This window comes from Lepisma saccharinum, chromosome 18 (genome assembly GCF_977018435.1).
Source record: "Lepisma saccharinum chromosome 18, izLepSacc3.1, whole genome shotgun sequence".
Lineage (NCBI taxonomy): Eukaryota > Metazoa > Arthropoda > Insecta > Zygentoma > Lepismatidae > Lepisma > Lepisma saccharinum.
Genome location: NC_139246.1, coordinates 38,537,969 through 38,557,774, shown reverse-complemented (window position 1 = coordinate 38,557,774; position 19,806 = coordinate 38,537,969). Strand labels below are relative to the sequence as shown.

Here is a 19,806-nt window from a genome sequence, read left to right as displayed (position 1 = left end):
GCTATGTGGAGAAGAGGATGACATTTGAACGCCTTCTGAATAAAGATCGTCCGATTACAGCCCTAGCCGGACCCTGTGGCAGAGTGATTAGCACATCGCGCTGCGACGTCAAGGGTCCCGGGTTCGAATCCCGCTCGGGCTTGGTTGTTTGTGAATGTCCATTCATCAATTTTCATCATTTCATCACTCATCTCCATCTTCGCAAATTAGCCAAGAGGCACAAAACGCGAAGTAAAATAAACTAAATCAATCAATCAATCAATCAATTACAACCATACACGCTCTAGAAACGCAGCGGCAGATACAAAAAATGTTGGTGTACACCCGCCTTTAGAAGAACCAAGCGCTGTAATTTTGTTTAGCAGCAAACGAAACGAAGTTTGAGGGAACTTATCGAGTTGTTGTTCGTTACCGGGTCATCAGCTGTGGAGAGGTTTACGCAAAACGAAATTTACCAGTCGGTCGCTCCGCCGAAATAGAAAAAAAATATCCCAAACCTACATCAGCGCCACCTGTGATCCAATTACAGAACTCATCTGACGTCCTCATGAATTTAGATTGGAGGGGGGGGGGAAGCCCCGCCAAGTGTAGACGCTCCACCAAGGCGGAACACAAGCGAATTTCACGACGGTCCCGATAAATTTGCACGATAACGGAAGGTCAAATACGAGTTTGAAGCCGACAGAAATTTTGGCCTAATCTTCAAGGAGACGAAGGTCTTCCGTGGCTTTTCCTCAGTTTTCCAGGCAAATGGCTGAGACGAGAAGGGACCTTGATTCCGTACTGGTCAAGACGAATTTCGCAGTTTTTCCATACAGGGTGTTTCCTTGACCTTGATTCAAACTTGTATGGTGGATGGAGATTGGCCCATGTACAGGGTGTCTCAAAAGTCATCACCTGATTTTCTTAGCCTATAGCTTCGGTTTTAAATTAAACAAAGTAGGTTTCTTTGTGTTAAACTTTTATTGATACTTGTAAGTTTTATGTCCTCAATTTTTGAAGATAACTTCCAATAAATGACCACCAATCGAATTGATGCAAATTTGGGGTATTTTTATTGCGTTTTCCATGGTGTTGGAAATCTGCGTGGAAATGTTTTAAATCATGCTGAATATTGTCCTTTGGTTGCTGTAACGTCTCTGGCTTATTCACATAAACCAATGACTTCAAATATCCCCAAAGGAAAAAAATCTGGAACGGACAAATCGGGGGACCTGGGCGGCCAAGGAAAATCACCAAAACGGGATATTACTCTGCCCGGAAAAGTGTCACGCAAAATTGTCACAATTTGTCCACGTTCTTGTGGGGTATTATCTTCTATTTAACTGACAAAACACTACTGATATAAACAACAAGATGTCAAAATAAAGGTTAGTTCAAATAGGATGATGACTTTTGCGCTACCCTTTATCAATATGAGATAAGAAACTGCAGTCAACGCGCCATTAAAAAGTTATAAGCCAAAACTAGGTTGCGCTGTCTCTGACAGTGGAATAAGACAAGTGAAAGGTGTAAAACAGAAAATGGCTGACGATTGGGTGCCGAGCCGAGGGACACGCTTACATCGCCTCCTGGAAGAATCCTTGATATCGACAGAACGATGTTACAGCTGATGCGACAGATCTTCTTGAGACGCTGTCGTGCCTGCATCGACTCTGGGGGCAGCCATTTTGAACAACTACTGTAAAGTTTTTGTCGTAGAGTTTTACGACACACAGTACTGTGTATAGTAAATTTACCCTAAATTTCAGCCATTTGCATTAGATATGGTGAAAAAAAGATACTGAACGTAAAATGTAGCCTGAAATGTACTGAACACAATATTTTTTATCCCAGATTTCTATATTTTCTCGTAGCTGAGTTATCATATTATCACAACTGTCTGTATAGGCCAAAAATGTCGCAAGTCATGAAACAAAAATGACCGCCATTTTCAAACGAAGTCTAGTTTTAGAAAAATAATGCCTGTTTTGAATCACATGTACAGGGGTTGGAACAACAAACAAATGAAAAATTTTAAAAATGGTTGAGCGACCAGTGCTGGACCATTTGGTATGGATTGACATTGAAATTGTAGAAAATATCCAAAAAACCTAAAAGTTTCGTTAGAAGGAATACAAAAAACATTTTTATTTTTTGTAGAGAAAGAGCATGCTTTTGCAATGATTTTTCACATCAAAAGCTTTTGGTTTCATCATACCCACATGAAAATTCATATTTTCGTAACCTAGTTTTCCCACCACAAAAATTAGGCTACAAGTCCAGTGTTAGTCTTTTAATAGGCATTTGTAAAATTTTTGAGTGTTGATGCATTTTTTTCTGAAATCGTTATTATTTCATTGAACTTCGTGTAAAATTTCAAAGAGATCTGATGATTGGTTAAGGAGAAAGGAAATAAAATGTAAGCAAGGGTATCTTGTGTCGAGGGTCTCAAGAGTGACAGACAACACTGATTTGATGACATTTCAAAGTGCTGTAAAATGAAAACCGTTTGAGATAGAGTGACAAAAAATTAAGCGGTTTCTTTGAACCATGAAGGAAGAGTGTATACCAAATTTCATCGAAATCGGAGATGGTGGGTGACAATTAGTTTATTGCGTTGATTTGATGCGGAATGACCCAGTAGTAACTCTGTATTAAATCTAGAAGCCTTTTAGTTGCCTTATTCCACTGTCAGAGGCAGCCCCAGCTAGTTTTGGCTTATAACTTTTTAATGGCGTGTTTCCTGACTGCAGTTCCTTATCTCGTATTGGTACTTGGGTCAATTTCCATGCACCCTGTATATTTTCACGTTCATTTAAACAGCTAAACCTTCCTACCTTCAGAAAAGGTACGTCAATACCTCGAATCTTCCGTTGCCTACAAACGATGATTCAAGTTCTGGCGTTTTTTTTGTTTCTCAATTGGCGTAGGGGCTGTTAAATAGGGGACACATCAAAACAAACTAAAGACGTAAGTGTGTACGCATCAGAAAACACTCATTCACTCTCTGGCGTCCCTAAAGCAGAAGGTTTCTTGCCGAAGAAACACAAGGTTTCCATCTGTCCGTATCCTGAGCAAGACCAGTCTAATGTTGAAACACCCTTATCAGTTTCTTTGAGGGCCATTGGAATACCATTGTCACTCCACACAGGTCTCTTTCCACCAGGCTTTCAAGGACCCCATCAACTTCCTATCCTCCCTCATGACCTTCCCACCAGTCTTAACACATGTCTCCCCTTTTGTGTCTCAAATGACTCATATTCGGGAGGACAGGAGGAGAAAGATAGAAGAGCACGACAGACAGATAGATAGAGATATGAGCAGAATAGAGAGGTAGAAATAGGGACAAAGAGGCAGAGAGTAATTGCGATGACAGATCTATTGGAGAGCAAGAGGGGGGTATGTGCCTATTGTCCTAGTGCAGGACGTTTTCTGAGTCGTGGTTCCCCCGTGTCTTTTTGTACTCTATTTATATATCTGGGTTATCCAGAAAGAAAGTTCCGTTGGTCAATTAACAAAAGCACAAAATGTAATGGAAAAAAAAACACTTAATTGTACACTGAAGTTCAGGTCTTGGACTATGTTCAAACATTATTGCCATCCCTGTTGAGACACCTATCATAACGAGACACCATATTTTGTCTCCCCATATCGAAAAACGATGCCGCCTTTGCTGATAACCAAGTGGTAATAGCTTGTTTGACCGCATCGTTATCCTCGAAGCTCTGGCCAGCAAGGAAAGCTTTCAGGTGCAAACAGAGATGAAAATCAGACTGGGCGAAGTCTGCGATATACGAGGGATGAGGAAATGTTTCCCAGCCAAAGTCTGTAAGGAGTCGTTACGTTGCAGTCTCCGTATGGGGACGAGGATTGTCGTGAATGAAAACAATACCACGGCTCAACATGACACGTCGCTTGTCTTGGATTGCGCGACGCAATTTTCGTAGAGTTTCGCAATAGGCTTTGGCGTTGATGGTTTCGCCGCGCTCCAAAAAGTCCGCAAGCAGTACACCTTGTCTGTCCCAAACACAGTGAACAGGACCTTCCGACTGGTCAGAACCGGTCTGGCTTTTGTCTTTCATGGCGAGGAGGTGTGCCTTCACTCCATGGAATGTCGTTTTGTTTCCAGAGTCTCATGTAGCACCCATGTCTCATCCGCAGTAATAATGCGATCACAAAGTGTATGAGTCATCACCATACTCACAGTATCGTGTCAAAAACCATGACCATTCGGTTCTATCTGTGGTCTTCTGTAAGAGAGTGTGGAACCTAGCGGGCACACACTTTGCGGAAGTTCAGTCTGTCCGACAGAATTTCATGAAGCAGCGACCGGGAAATTTGTGGAAAACGCATAGACAGTGTTTGTCAGGGTGAATCGTCGGTTCTCTTTAATCTTCTCTCCCACAGCATGGACCAATTCGTCTGTCACCAGAGATGGTCGTCCACTGCATTCCTCATCATGCAAATTGTTCCGTCCTTCGTTAAACTGTCGCACTCATCTCCGTGCCATTGAGGCACTCATGATCTGTTCACCAATTTGAAGGTGAATTTCAGCTGCTGACACATTCCGTGTATTCAAAAGAATTTAGAACAATTGCGATGAAGCCAAAATCACGGACAATTGCGATGATTTTGACGGTGAAGGTCATTTTAAAATTAATGGTAGGGCAATTGCAACGATCAGGATGACCAACCCACAGGTGCACCATAATTGACAACCCTTCACTCCTACCCCCACCCCTAAGTTTGAAATCACAGTTGAATCCAGGCTTCTGCTTATCTGTCCTGCGGAATACAGGTTTTCTGTGCAGGTGTCACAAATATCTGGAATACCCCCCTCACCCCCCGTCTAGCAGCGGAATCTGTCATTGCTGATCCAAAGTTGCTCTGGTGCACTTCACTTGTCAGTAATTCGGAGAGCATACTTAATTACGGAAGTTATTCAAAGGGAGAAAGGAAAACCTTCCGCGCTGTACGATGGTCATTCTTATCGTCTTTGCTGCAAATAGAAGAATGGCAATGTTACGTGGCTGTGTCTGCAGAAGAAAGCTAAACCATAACCTAACCTAACCGTGTCAGTCTCAAGCCTGGAGAAAGTGTGAGAGGAATTAGTGTTCTATTCGAAAATATCAATAGTTCACATAATTCTCTTGTAAGAGGTATTGTACGGGATGATAACTCACCCTTGACATTGATAGAAGATTTAATATGTCATCGCAATTGTCCACTCGCCCTTTCACTTCTGTGTCACCGCAATTGTCCGCCATCGCAATTGTCCGGCTACCCATTCAAAATCCGTATGACTTAAACGCACTTCACATGCGGTGGGTGTTTCGATTTTCTTGAACATTATCGCTAACCCACTATGAAACGTGTGCACTTCTGTCTTCTCCAACACTGACCCGTGTTGCCACAATTTCCCTTACCAAGGGACAAAATATCCCCTTTTGGACTGTTCCGCAACACTCCACCCTTACCGGGCCGCTTCTGGCAGGATAAACCCAAATAAACAACTATAACCCGGCCAATACAACACTCTACCAAACCAAGTTGATATTTTTGAAAACCAGTAACGTTTTAGAAAGCTACTGTGTAACAACATGTAGTCCCCTTTATCTCATATGTATGTATTTTTGTTTATGTTAATATTCTTTATTGTTACTTCTATTGTTATTTCCATTGTTATTACATTCCAATGTAAAATGGCCAAAGCTGTATTTGGAATTCTCTGGTAAATAAATAAAAGTACCGAACCCGGGACCACTTGATTACAAGGCGACGACGTTAGCACTACGCCATCGGGGAGGCTCGAAAGTGATAGAAAAGAGGAGTAACAGAGCAAGAGAGGGGGAAGGAGGCTATGGACGTTGTTGATTTGGTGTTTTAAGTCCACTATGCACAGTAAGGCTAATCGCAACTGGACCTACAGTTTAAGGTGGGATCCGAACCACTATGTGCCTCCACCGAGTATCGAACTCGGGACTCCTTGATTACAAGGCGGATCGGCAAAAGAGAGAGGGTAAGAGAGATCGAGAGAAAAATAGAGAAATGAAGGGAGGGGAAAGAGAGGGAGAGATAGAGGGGGAGTGATGGGGGAGGAATACTACTGATATACTTGTCGTCCTGATTCCAACCTCAGTTTACTTCAAAGAAAGTTCCGAAAGATCAGTTTCCCCCTAACAACCACATGTCAGGTCCACGTGGAGTCCAATAATTCGTCCCTTGAAACCTTTCCCACCAATAGCGTTCGTCCAAGAAATGACATCTCGCGTCAAGTCCACGTGGACTAAATGAGATGTTGCTAATTCAGTTTCTTTAGACATTTCTGAACGCGAAGTTGTGGTTGCGTTATCTTTGCTAGGTTGTGTTATCGTATTGTGCTACTTTTTTATACAATATAAAGACCTTGGCAGCGAATGAATGGATGTCTAAACCAATGCAGGCAAATGTGACAACATCGCTTTACAGAGAAACAGGTAGTGGCTCGAAACCATATACGATTCCGGTCAGCTTCCTCTGGGGTTGTGTCAAAGATGCCCAACTGGCACTACGTTTAAGAGTTCAGCTATGTACACAAGTGTCCACAGCTTTTCAGATCCATCATTCCCTTCCCCCAAGCAGACAGCGCAGTCACAAAGGAAGGTTGTTGAAAACACAGCAAAAACCTGCAAAGTCAGTCATGCTGCTTGCCTTTGCAATCAATACTAGAATGCAGCATTTGTATCTTAATAATTATATGACTTGCGAAGAACAAGTTATAAACATATTTTGTTATCAAGATATTCTGAACTTAATTTTGAAATGGCCGTGGCTCTAATAGACTGGTGTAAGGAATAGTAATTCTAAATATAGTTCTATTCGAATAACAAAAGTTCCTTGGGAGAAACAATTTCAAGGAGAACAACGCATTTCTACGGCCTTATCGATGGCGCAACGGTAAAGTTGTTACCTTGTAATCAAGGGGTGTTGGGTTCGATAACCGATGGAGGCACCTTACACAGTGATTCGGATCCCACTTTAAACTACTGTAGACCACTTCCTACTAATCTCTCTGTGCATTATGGGGAATAAACATATAAAAATGCTCCAAGGAAGATGTTTACGTTGTAGAAAGTTTTGTTTAATTCTTGTGGTAATTTTTGTACGTTGAGATATTATAAGTCATATCATACACTATAAAGTTTTTAAAGTGCTCAAGAGATATATCAACACAATTACAACGCATAAGTAAGAGACGGAGGAAAGGGGGGACAGATGTGCCGACAGACAGAATCATGAAAATAGCAGACGTGGGTTGAATACGATATGAAGGAGGTTTAGGGCCAGTTTTTCAATGTCCTGTTAATCTTTCTGTTAACTAACTGTCAGTTGGAGATAACAACCAGTCTTAACCAGCACCGGGTTTTTCAATGTGAAAGTAACTGCCAGTTAACTAAACCATGGTTCGTTCTCCGAAACAGTGTATTGGCAATTCTGAAGCACGGAAATTACAGGAAATAGATCTGCGCGCCATCTGTTAGTATAGTTTCAAACCGCGTCGGCTGGCACACAACCTGGCGTTTAAATATAGAACTACAAGCACGCCGAGCTCGAAAGCACGTTATTGCATTGTGAAACGATAGGAACAATGACTGCGTATCCACTTTGTATGCTTACGAAATAAATTAACGAAGGACAGCACTACAAATTTGGTTTTCTTCTAATAAAGGCCAATTCCACGCGGGGGAAATAATGTTGTTAGGCGCAAGCGCAGATACTTTCTTGTAGAAGAAGCGTGAATAACTCGAAAGTCGAGACATTAATAATACCTGTTTGTTGATATAAATATTATTATTAATATGTAAATATTGTACATTTGACTGCATGCTCTGTACTTCTCTATGCATGTTGTTGAGCGAAAAAAAAACAACATATTAATAGTAAGTATGCTTTCTAAACTTCTAAAAATATGAAGGTTCGAGTAAAAATAATTTTAAAATTTACTGTAGAAGATAATTCTACAATAAAGCCTGAATTGAATGCAACACACGTAATAAATAATTAACAAGGAAAAAAATACCCGTGTCCAGGACTCGAACTCGTATTACAAAACATAGCACGATCCGAAAGGTGGTGCCGCTAACCACTACACCAAATTACTGTTTGGAGATTGTCCCGCCTGGTAGACCGGAATTCAAGGCCACAAATTCTCTAACAACCTTGCCAAGCGAATTCTAGCAACTACGCTGCTTAATTCCCATATTTGCATGGACTTTGGTAAGCTCTGCCAAACAAAATAAGTTTTTTTCTGTACCAATTTAAAAGTTTTATGAATCGTATCTTGTTTAATCTGACAGTGAAGTTGCGAGTGTGGAATTTCGATAGCTGCACGAGACATCATGTTGCTTCGTAACTTCCAGTTAGGCTGGTAACTGCAAGAAGAAGTAGCAGTAAAGATAATCGCCACCAGAGTTCCAGTTACGAGATAACTGTAAATTGAAACACAGCAATTTTCACTAACTTCCAGTTACGTGCTAACATGAACCTTAACTGAACATTGTAAAGTATTCAACCAAATTTTCAAAAGGAAATGTTTCATGACATTATTCAAGGTCAAGACATGGTTTTACATCGTTGGGTGAGGGTATTCTCATAATCTTTAGAAAAAATATTTTTTTAAGACGACTTAAATACTTTTTCCTAATATCAAAGTTTATACAGTAAAACATCGTTAATCCGAACTAATGGGAGGCTAAGTTGACCGGTTTAACGAAAGTCTGGATTAACTGAAATAACCTAAAAGAACAGTAGAAAGTGCATTAAAACTCCGTTTATAGCAACAAAACACGTTTATTATGGTGTATTTAAAAGGCATAGGCCTAAATACACTATACGGTACAGTACAAAGTCTGCGGGAAACAGAATTGCATCAGTGGTTGACTGTCTTTTCTTTGGAAAGTTCTCTTGTTGCCTTCTAGCCACATTTAAAACTTTGCATTCTGCTTCTTTTTTGCCTGTCCGGATTAACCGAAGTCCGGCTTATCGGGGTCAGGATTAACGAGGTTTTACTGTATTAGAATATTTTTAAGTTTCAAAATTGCTTTCGCCTGCTTTATTGCCAAATCTCTCTGTCTTCCACAGGAGGGACATGGCAGAAAAGTGCCCTCTTGACCTACACGGAACCAAGAAAACGTTTTATTTAGAATGTGGGCCAACACAAAATACTCCTCTGCTAGAATTCCGACATCTTCATTATAAATCATACTCACGTGGAAAGCTGCTTATTTCTTATATCCATACCTTTGCACACTGCAGCATACCGAGGTAGGACCTCACATATTCACAATCTCCATTTGTGGAGATGATATGATCAGCATCACGCTCCGACCGCCTTGATGTACTCCTTTATAAGAGGCTGGATGAACCCCCTGAATTACTCCGGCAGTGATATTGTTGGAAAATTTCTCATATGAAATCACCCATTACAATATAGTATTGTTATGACGTACGGTATTCCGGACAAAATATGTAGTAACATGGCATTCTCGACTACCATTGAGGTTCGTACCAGTGTATAACCTCAACGGCCCATGCTATGTTGAAAATTCAAGAACCTTAACGGAGTGGCTAGTACAGTGCGTTACAACGCCAGAGGTTGCGGGTTCGAATCCCAGCCTGGGCATTCTTTGGCAGTGTCCCTTCATAAATTTCATCATATCATCACTCATCCCCATCGTCCCGATTGGCCAAAAGTGGCAGAAAAGCAACGCCAAATAACAAAAATCAAATAACTTTAGATTGAAACCTACATATTTCAAACAACTTTCCCTTCCTTTCACGTTCGATATGTGCAATAATAATAATAATAGAGTTGTTCTATGGGACAGGACTTTCGAATCACTTTGTATGTATGGACACACAGACACTGTGTGCTGTTTACGTGCTCTGAAGTGAAAGACAACAACCCTTTTTCAGTTTCCTCGCATACGACATAAGTTCAAAATTACGTATTTCAATTTTATAAGCAAGGTATACTGGACGATACTTAATTCACTCCTTCAGTGACACGTTCATATACAGAGCAGATTTGTTGACAACATTTAAATTGTGAAGAATCTATCTTCATAGCAGTATATGCCGGTTCGGAGGCCTGAAGCTTTAAGTAGTCTAGTGGTTAGCACATCGCGCTAAAACGCCAGGAGTCTAGGGTTCGATTCCTAGCCTGGGGATGGATGTTTGTGCGTGTCCATTCATCAATTTCCTCATATCATAACTCATCCCAATCTTTGCAAATTAGCCAAAAGTGGCACGAAAGCTAAGTAAAATAAAGCAAATCAATCAATAGACTCGAAGTTCCGATTCGAGTAGCCACTTGATCATCACTTTTCATTGTGGGTCTTCTTTCATCAATTTCACCCAATCACCACCGAACCCCATCTTTGCGATTAGCCGTAATTTGCAGAAAAGTAACGCTAAATGACAAAAATCCACATATAAATATACAGCAATATATAAATCGAACAATTCGTGAAAAATATTTATTGATTTTACTCTTTCCAAGATAATCTTACAAATTCATGTAACCTGGTCCACATTTAAAGCGATTTTTCTTTTTAAAAATCGACCATGCATTTGGAGGGGGCAGCAGCTCCATCTATCTCCCACGTAGGCACGTAATGTTCCATAACAAAAGAAATCCGTCTCTATTCTACACAACGCACAAAGTTTGTTCGCTGTGCACCTGCTAATGAGGCTGTTACGCGAGTAGCATCCCCCCCACCCGGGACTCTTCCTTTCATATGGAGAAAACAAGTCACTGCAGTAATTAGTGCTATATTGCAAGCGAGGCAAATTTTTAATAAAGCTTGAACGAAATACACGGTCACTCTGGATCAAAAGATGATAAAAGGGTTGAGAACGAGTCCTTCATGCCCTTAAGGGTAAAAGTGCGTGGTTGACGATAGGAAAGTCACATTAATGAGGAACTAAACAAAGGCTTTACATACATCAAGTATTTTTTTGAAAATGCCCGCCGCATTAAAGTCCACACGGAGTGTTCTGGGGAGCAAATGATTGTCCAATTATATTGCAGAAACAGATAACGAGGAGCGCATAAATGTTAGTTTCCGGCAACGTTTCTGCTCGTCTTTTGTTAGCGCATGACCGGAGCCTTCTCGGTTCATATTTTCTCCTCCCCGTCAGTCCAGAGTTCACCACACCTGATTTCACATCGTTCCATTCTTCCATCCCTTCTTCTGGTCTTGTTCTAAGACATGAAACCCATTACAAACCGTCGGCATGCTTCGGCTCGGCTCAGTTCTGCCCAACCCGGTCCGGCACAGCACGGCACGGAACGGCACGGCACAGGACGGCACAGGACGGCACAGCACAGCACGACCCAGCACAACACAGCATAGCACGGCACAGCACAGAACGACCCAGCACAACACAGGCTGGCAACGAGAACATTTATTTAAAGGTGTAATCGTGAGCGCAATCTTCACTTCAATATTAGTTGATATGGACGTGTTTTCTGTTGAGATGAGGTGAAACCTTATTAAACTGTTCCCGAAATGCATCTTGCACCTTTTCTAATTGTTCTGAGTAAGGACATTCGTGAACCCATACACTAGCCTCTACTCGATAGCAAAAGCAGATATTTCAATGAACACGCTGAGACTGGAGTGAATCAAGGTCGTGCTCACACGCATGACAAAACATTAGCAAAGATCGTCCTTGGACATTTTCGTCATGTGCCTCGTTGACACACAAAACAATGTGATTCCATTTCGTTTCTTTAAATTTTGTCTGTGGAGATGATGCAGGGTTACAGCGACTTCATGTCCTTGCATTGCGTCGCATTTGTGTCACTTTTTAATAATCGTGACGATGAGATTAAATTGACCAAGGAAAACTCACAAAGAACACTCATGCACGGACCGGGACTCGAACCCGTTCGGTGGAAAGATCGCAAGTGGGCCTCTTAACGAACTCTGCCACAGAGTTTGCTACGGGAACATCCTAGACACTTTAGTCCCGTCTAGTTCGTTGTACTTTTTGACTCTCTCTGCACTGTTTTTGGTGCATGCGCCGTTTGCACTACGTTCTGGATTGGTGTAGTGTGTGGTGTGTTGTCACGTGGTGCGTGCTAACTACAGCTCTTGTCTGTTCTTACGGCGGGCAGTCTACATGCTGACAAGTGAAGTGAGGAGCGGGCAAGCGACCAATCCAGCGTGATGAGAAACACAGCTGCTTGTAAAACGAGGTGCGCGCAGAACCAACTCCCGCGAACGAGCGTCTACGGACAGCATTAGCACCTTGGGAAATACGCTAACAGCACCAAATCTGACCTGCCTAACCTATCCACGTAGGCATATATATAGCACAAATAAGCATGTAAATCGGTTTGGCAAGTTATATTTTGTTTATTTAAGCTATTATATGTATACGTGGATATGTTAGGCAGGTCAGGTTTGGTGCTGTTATACTGAAGGAAACTCTAACTGGCGTCTGACCTTGAAGGCTATTTCTGTCCCTTTCTGTGCCCCAATCATTTTCGGGGGCGTGGTCCGATGGGTGTTAACAAACTCAGTTGCGAAGTAAAAGCTAAAGGGATCACATCGCTCTCGCGAAGCAACGTTGCCAAGCGTACTTCTGTTTTTGCCAGTTGTCTTTATATATGACTCTGTGTCCGCCTGCATTCCGACCTACGTGTGGTCCTTCCGGAAACTTCATCGTTCAGGACCACGTGTGCAGTTGTAACATTAACCCTCGCTGATTTCTGGTGCTGACAATACCATTGCCCGAGAAGACTCTTTCTCGCTTTACGGGACGTTTGGCAACATGTGGTGTACCCAACGCTCATTTGTTTCGTCCCGCGAATAACGTTCGGTACCTTGTGACTCGAAAATGCCCGATCTCAGCCGAAGAAAATTCAATTGATTGCTCATTCGCTGTTTCCCAGCCGCCAGTTGGAGTTGCATCAAAACTCTCGGCGCCACCGCTGTTTTCTGGTTGGTCTGCAGTGTATTCCCCGCTCCCCACCTCCGTTGCCAGCATGTAGGCCGTCCGCCTTAAGACTAGGCACGCGCTATAATCTAAGGAACATTTGAAGCAGGAGACAGGCATTTCTGAACTTGGTGAACTAGACGGGACCACTACAACACTCACCCTATGATCCTTTACATGCATAACAAAAGAGCATTAGCAAATCAAGGCCTGCGGTTTCACGCAGTTATGCACCTACCTGTCCAATAGAATCCTTAAGTTTGTACTGGTTGAGTTGAACGTAGTTGCCAGACTTCTCAATGCTCACCCTCCGACTCTCCTTCAGAGGCTTCCTGCGGGTGCGGGGGGAGGAGCAGGGCGATCCGTACGGGGAGTAGGGATAGTTGGGGTAGATGGGCCGCTCCCCCATCATCCCGACGCTCTTGGACTGGATGAGGCGGGCCATCTGACGCGACGGTTTGGAGGGGAGGGGGAGCGTAGCGGAGGAACAGAACCCGGCACCGTCCACGGATTCCTCAGAGTCGGAAGACAAGGCTACGGGCGAGGTGGACCTCCCGGGCATCGAGTTGCTGGACACGAGGGGAGGCTTCGAGAAGAACCGGGCGCCGCAACCGACCGTCAACCTGCTCGCCGCCTCGACCAAAGGCTCCACGGCGGGGGTCACCACCACCACCTTCTCCGGTTCGAACCTCGGCGCACCACAGTTCTTGTTATTGGTATTGTTATTATTGCTTTCTTTGACGGGCTGCTGCTTGTTCGCGACCTCATGGACGTTTCGGATGTTCTCCGCGGCGCTGTCCACGCCGACCACAGGGGGCTTCGGGAGCTTGATCCCTTTCGCGGATTCTATCCTCATGGTCTTCGCGGAGACCGTGACGGCCTCCTGGACCGACGGCTGCTCGCTTTTCTCCGCCAGGGGGACTTCCTCCACTTCCTCGACGGCGGCATGCCTGCAAAGACAAAAACAAACCTCTTAGTTACATAAAAAAAATCCCACTATTATCTTCAAGTGAATTAATCACACTTTCCATTTTATCCATACATAGGCTAATCGGGACTGGACCTACAGTTTAAAGCGGGATCCGAACCACTAAGTGCCTCCACCGGGTATTGAACCTGAAACACCTTGATTACAGGTTGACGACCTTACCATTATGACATCTGGGAAGTCACAATTTTAGACATGTTAAATATAAGCACCTGAGAGTCAGTTCGGTGTAAAATGTCCCTAAATAGATTAAAACAAACTGTTACAACTAAATTTTATATACGTAGTTAGTACAACAATTCCATAGCAACCAGTAAACAATTGCAGCGAAAATCAGGAAATAGTATCCTTCAACAATAAGCAAGAAATTAGTAGACATACATTCATAGAAGGAAACCACATAACAAACACATTAGCTCCGATCGATTCGGATTAAATTTTCTGCAAGAGCTACAACCAAACGCTAAAACAGAATTGTTGGAAAGTTGGCAGAAACAATGGACAATTACAGGGAAGACCTTATGAAGAAATTAATACTCAATTCAAACACATATACTACTAAGAACTTTGGTATCAAGACATTTAAAGAAATTTTAAATTTTTATCAACTATTAAGAAATTCTTTAACAACCCGTCTTAGGTGTCGGCTAAATTACACCGTCGCCCCGCAAGATTAATACACTAGAAACATTGTGACATTCCAATGCTGCCAGTGTGGTGCAACTGAAGGTGGTGCAACTGGACAATTTGAATGTCAAGTAAACATACTTGCACGTGATTGTTTTTTAAGAGATCTAAAAGAAGCTGGGTATTATGGACCATACCCCTTGTCAATACTTTTGAAGAATTCAACTAAGAAGAAAAATATGTAACTGTTGCATTGCATAATAGCTGAAATCAAATAAATAAATAAAGTTTCATATCCTCTACTGGGGATGGTGCCGATATCGATAACGAGACAGACCTTATAATCGAGATGATACCGGACTCTCGTTTCAGACTTGACTACCATATTGACAAAATTACTTCGACCAAATTCACTTCACTATGCGACTTCTTAACACATACCAAGCAGATATTTATTGATAACTCGTATAATTAGTCTACAGTAATTGCAAAATTCGGGTTCGATACATGGTGTAGGCATGTAGTGGTTTGGATCCCACTTTAAATTGTAAGTCCAGTCCCGATTAGCCTTTCTGTGCATAAAGTGGATTGGAAAACAAATTTAACAACAATTTAATTAGTGGGAATTGTTAGTCTGCACTGATTGATTGCATATACGTACAATGAGGATAAAATTCCGTGTTTCGAGATAGAAGGAGGCAGGCCAAGTCTTCTCTCGACTCCAGTGGCGTAGCACTGAGTACAAGATCTGGGCTATCTCACTATGTCCCGTGGTCCTAGGCTATGAATAGAAATCAGGTTGCCAACTCTTAAGAAATCAGGTTGCCAACTCATAATATATCAGGTTGCCAACTCATAATATATCAGGTTGCCAACTCATAATATATCAGGTTGCCAACTCCAGAATCAGCATCATCTCACTGATATGAATAATTTTATTTACAATTTCTGATCGATTTTTCTCCTGTATTTTATTCTCTAGACTTCAGGCTTCGCAGATAGCCTAGCTAGGCTAGAGTATACGCTCCTGCTCGAGTCATTCCCATCCCAAACCTTCAACAATAGGGAACCAAATGGGCAGGAATCAAGATCCACACCATCTAACAAAATGGGAGCAACTGAGGTGAAAATCACAAAATATTGGACAACAAATACGAAGGGAAAAGTTATGTAATCTGGAATTGTAAGATATTGAAATGTATCATAAACTCTAAAGTAACCAACTGTAGCAGCTAAAGTTGAAGTCCTGATTCGAACGCCACTTTACTTCAAAGAAAGTTATATAAGATCAGTTCCCTCTGTTACAGGAGCAAACAACCACCCGTCAGTATATCCTCCCCTCAAACCTTTCCCACCAATAGCGTCCGTTTTAGGAACTGACAGTACTTGTCAAGTCCACGTGGAGCAAAAGAGACGTTGCCAATTCAATTTCTTGAGAGATTTCTTAACTTGAGGTTGCGTTATCTTTGCTAGGTTGTGATACTGTGTTGTGCTATTCTTTTTTATACAGTATGGAGACCTTGGGAGTATAACGCGCAGTGAATGAGTGGATGTCTAAATACTGCAGGTACAGTGACAACAGCGCTTCTCCGAAAAACAGGTGCTGACTCAAAACCAGATACGCGTCAGGTCCGCTTCCTGGCGTTCGAATCAGGACTTGAACTTTGCAAAGGAGTTAGAACAGTTCGACTCCTTCCATAACCAAGCATCACAGAGCTCACAAATTCCTCCTCTGTTCTTCGTTTCGCTCCGCCTATATACGGTGACCTACAATCCAAGCACTAGGCCAGTTGTATCGCCCTGTCGAGTGCCGTCGCAACCTGGGAGAGTGACAGCTGTCGGCGACCATTAATCAAGACAAATCGATACAGCAGAGCGACCGATGAGGTACTAATTCCCGGTCCATTTCAATATTATTCAACGACTGCGATCCGGTAACAGCGAACCGCCCGGAGCGTCCCCATTAATGACAATTGTTTCGAGTATCCGCACTCACGTTACCTTGGCGCATGTAGGGACAAACAATCCGGGAATTTGTATGCAAATGTGTCGACGTGGATCTGTGTAATTCTGTAGTAAGGTGTGAGACAATTGTCACCTGGATTCGTATCTTCGGGACACTCTAGTAGTGACGTCACACGGTCCAAATTCTTAATTCTGGGGAACAGTGGCGGCGATTTGGTTCGAAAACGGGGGGGCAAGGTGCCAAAACTACGACATCAAGCCAGTTTACTTTCCCTTGTTACATAAGGTTTAGCATAGTTGGAGGGGGACAACTGCCTCACACGCCCCGCTAATCGCCGCCACTGCCAGGGAAAGTTCATACGAGAAGCAGACCCAGCCGGACAATCATTTCTCTCTCTCTTTTGTGACTGATTTAGTTTTATAAAATTGTTGTTTAACTCAATTTTATGCACAGATATGTTAATCGGGACTGAATCTACAGTTTAAAGTGGAATCCGAATCACTGTACAATGTGCCTCCGGACGTGTATCGAACCCTACGACATCCGGAGGCCATCTGGACTAATTTCGAATTGTAAGAATAAAGTATTATCAATTCTCACACGTAAAAAAGAAAGAAGTATAATAGTATTCTGTTTTGTTGCTTAGCAACGAGCTGTTAAAAACATATGAATATAGATAACAAGAACGTTTTGGTGTGTAGTTTGAATCACTATAAATCGAACTTAAGTTAATGTATTTCTTTAGTGAAAAATAATATATATATATCCACTATAGAACGGTAATGTGATATAGAACTATGTCCATTACTGTTATTTGTTAAAATGCAGCAGGTTGCGAAATCACTGTCGATTGGTGAGGGGGAAGGAGCGTGACATGGGGGGGGGGGCAAAAATTAGTTTCCTACATAAAATTCACATCTAAATGCTATTATATGTTTTATTAATATATTTAAATACTTTTCGGTAGCTGACGAAAGGCGATGAGAAGTGGAGAAGAAATAACAAGTCGGACTAATTTCCGTGTTCCAGCGATTGCTGGGTTCAGAAGTGCCCTTAAAAATGAGGCTCTTTGTTGTCCGTTCTTTTTGTATGTTTTCGACATTATTACAGAAAGTATGTTCGACTTCAAAACTTACTGTTTATGTTTGTTGTTAGAAGAAAAAATCTCCCCCCTGAAAAGTTTGGTGGGGGGGAAATTTCGGGACAAGGTCGTTGGTGGGGGGAAATTTCAGGACAAGGTCGTTGGTGGGGAGAATTCCCTCCTGTCCACCCCGGGATTTCGCACCCTGAATTGCAGTTGAGTGGAGGTATGATTAACCGAGAAGTACTTGGATATCCTAGCCCTCGTCCACAATCAACCTCCAATCCCCTCTTCTAACAATCTCCTTTATCCGCCATTAGGCTAATCTTTATCTTCGTCTCCTTTCTCTTTTTCTTTTATTTTTTCCGTCTTTTTTCTATCTCTCTTTTTCCTTACTTTCCTCGCTCTACGTTTTCTGTATTTCTTTCTTATCTTTCCTTACTGTATCTCATTCTCTCTCTCTGGCCCTTGAACCAATTCACTCCTTTCGGTTATCTTTGTTTCCTTTCTCTCTCGTTTCAGTCTCTTTTCTTTCTCTCTTATTCCCTATATTCTTCACTCTAATTTTTCTTTATTCATTTCTTATCTTTCCTTACTGCATCTCTTTCTCTCTGGCACTAGGGACTGAATAAATTCTCTCATTTCGGTTATCTTCATTCCTTTCTCTCTCTATCTTTGTTTTTCTTTCTCATCTCAGTCTCCTTTCTATCTCTCTTTTTCTCTATCTTTCTCTCTCAACATTTTTCTCTATTTCTTCCTTATCATTCCTAACTTTATCTTTCTCTCTCCTTCTGTTTTTCTTTCTCTTTTCTATCTCTCTCTTTTGCATGTCTTCTTCGCTATACTTTTTTCTATATTTCTTCTTTATGTCTTCTTCCTATCTCTCTCTCCCTCTTTCTATCTCACTCTGTCTCTGGCACTAGCCCTTGAACCAATTCTATCCTTTGGGTTGACATATTTTCTACTTAAATAACACAACACTCACTTCATTCTCAACTCAAATTAATGGCTAAGATGACCAAGCCATCACTATCAGTCTGGAAACAAGCTAAGCTCAAACTTTATTTGCAAATTAGCAAACTCCCCCTGCAAACTCCAGGATGTATTGTAATTGCAGATTCGTGCCTAGAGGACTCGTCTCTGTTTGCTCTCAGCAACCACTCTGACTAAGGTCACCCCACCAGCAAGACGGCTCCAACCTTAAACTTCCATTATCCCTTGCAATTTTCCGCCGACGTCCTTCCGGTCAGCCGGTCGTGAGAGTTCTGCAGTTGGCACAAAACGAAGAAGAAAAAGTTCTGAGAGTTGGTTCCTGCGAGTTCTGGAATCGATTGCTACATAGGGAAAGTTATGCCGTCGAATCATGACCTCCAGCATTTGTTAGGAGGAAATTTATATACTAATTCATAACGGCAAGGAATGTTCCTGCTACTGCTCCACCAATGAGATGCACGTACTGAAAATCGTAATAACTATGTTGCTGCACTATTCAGCAATTGCAGCAAAAGCGCCGACAAGCTACCTCGATGGCTGCGTGCATTGTGATGCATCAATGTACCAACGTATCACTTTATGCGTAATACAGGGTGTACATAAATGCCGGTAACACAAAAGATTATCGTAAAGAAACTATTAGCATCACTAAGTGATACAGTACATTAGTTGAATAAGTAAAGTTGTAGGGTTTTATTTTGTATTGCAGGTGTTCACTGCAGTTCCATTTCTCGCCGCTAGATGGTGGTAAATTCAAGATGGCGCCCTCTTGACTTGAAAAGGCTCTTTGTGTACTACATGTTGATAAAAGAAGGAATGCTACAAATGTCCAACATAAATTTACAAGCAAACAGGGGAACGAACCACTGATCAGGAAGATAATCTAATGTCACCTCATCACTGAAAATTAACAAACTCACGAAGTCGTCTTCTCTCAGAGCAATTCACAGCCAAATTGTTACTACCTTTCTATGTCTTGGGGATATAACTTTTGCATTAACTGCAGTTGGTACAGTTTTATGCACAATTTGTTTTACTGAAAACAATCCACACAGTCACTGGTTGCATATTCAGCTCATATGAAGCTCTGCGTGTAGATTTCCTCCTTGTGAACGCTTCCCAATGTCACCTGGCCGACAACTTCTTTCCTTCGCACACAAGCACCCGGTTGTAACAAATTCC

The 19,806-nt window shown here is 42.1% G+C and overlaps 1 protein-coding gene across 2 annotated transcripts in view; it reads right to left on the bottom strand.

The window, feature by feature from the left end:
• LOC146002528 (calcium/calmodulin-dependent protein kinase kinase 1) overlaps window positions 1-19,806 on the bottom strand; it is a 596,212-nt gene that overhangs the window by 115,278 nt on the left and 461,128 nt on the right. For both annotated transcript variants that reach the window (XM_083140440.1, XM_083140441.1), the window contains one exon: window positions 13,208-13,919. In XM_083140440.1, the coding sequence (XP_082996566.1) occupies window positions 13,208-13,919 (712 nt within the window). The remainder of the gene's footprint in view (window positions 1-13,207; window positions 13,920-19,806) is intronic.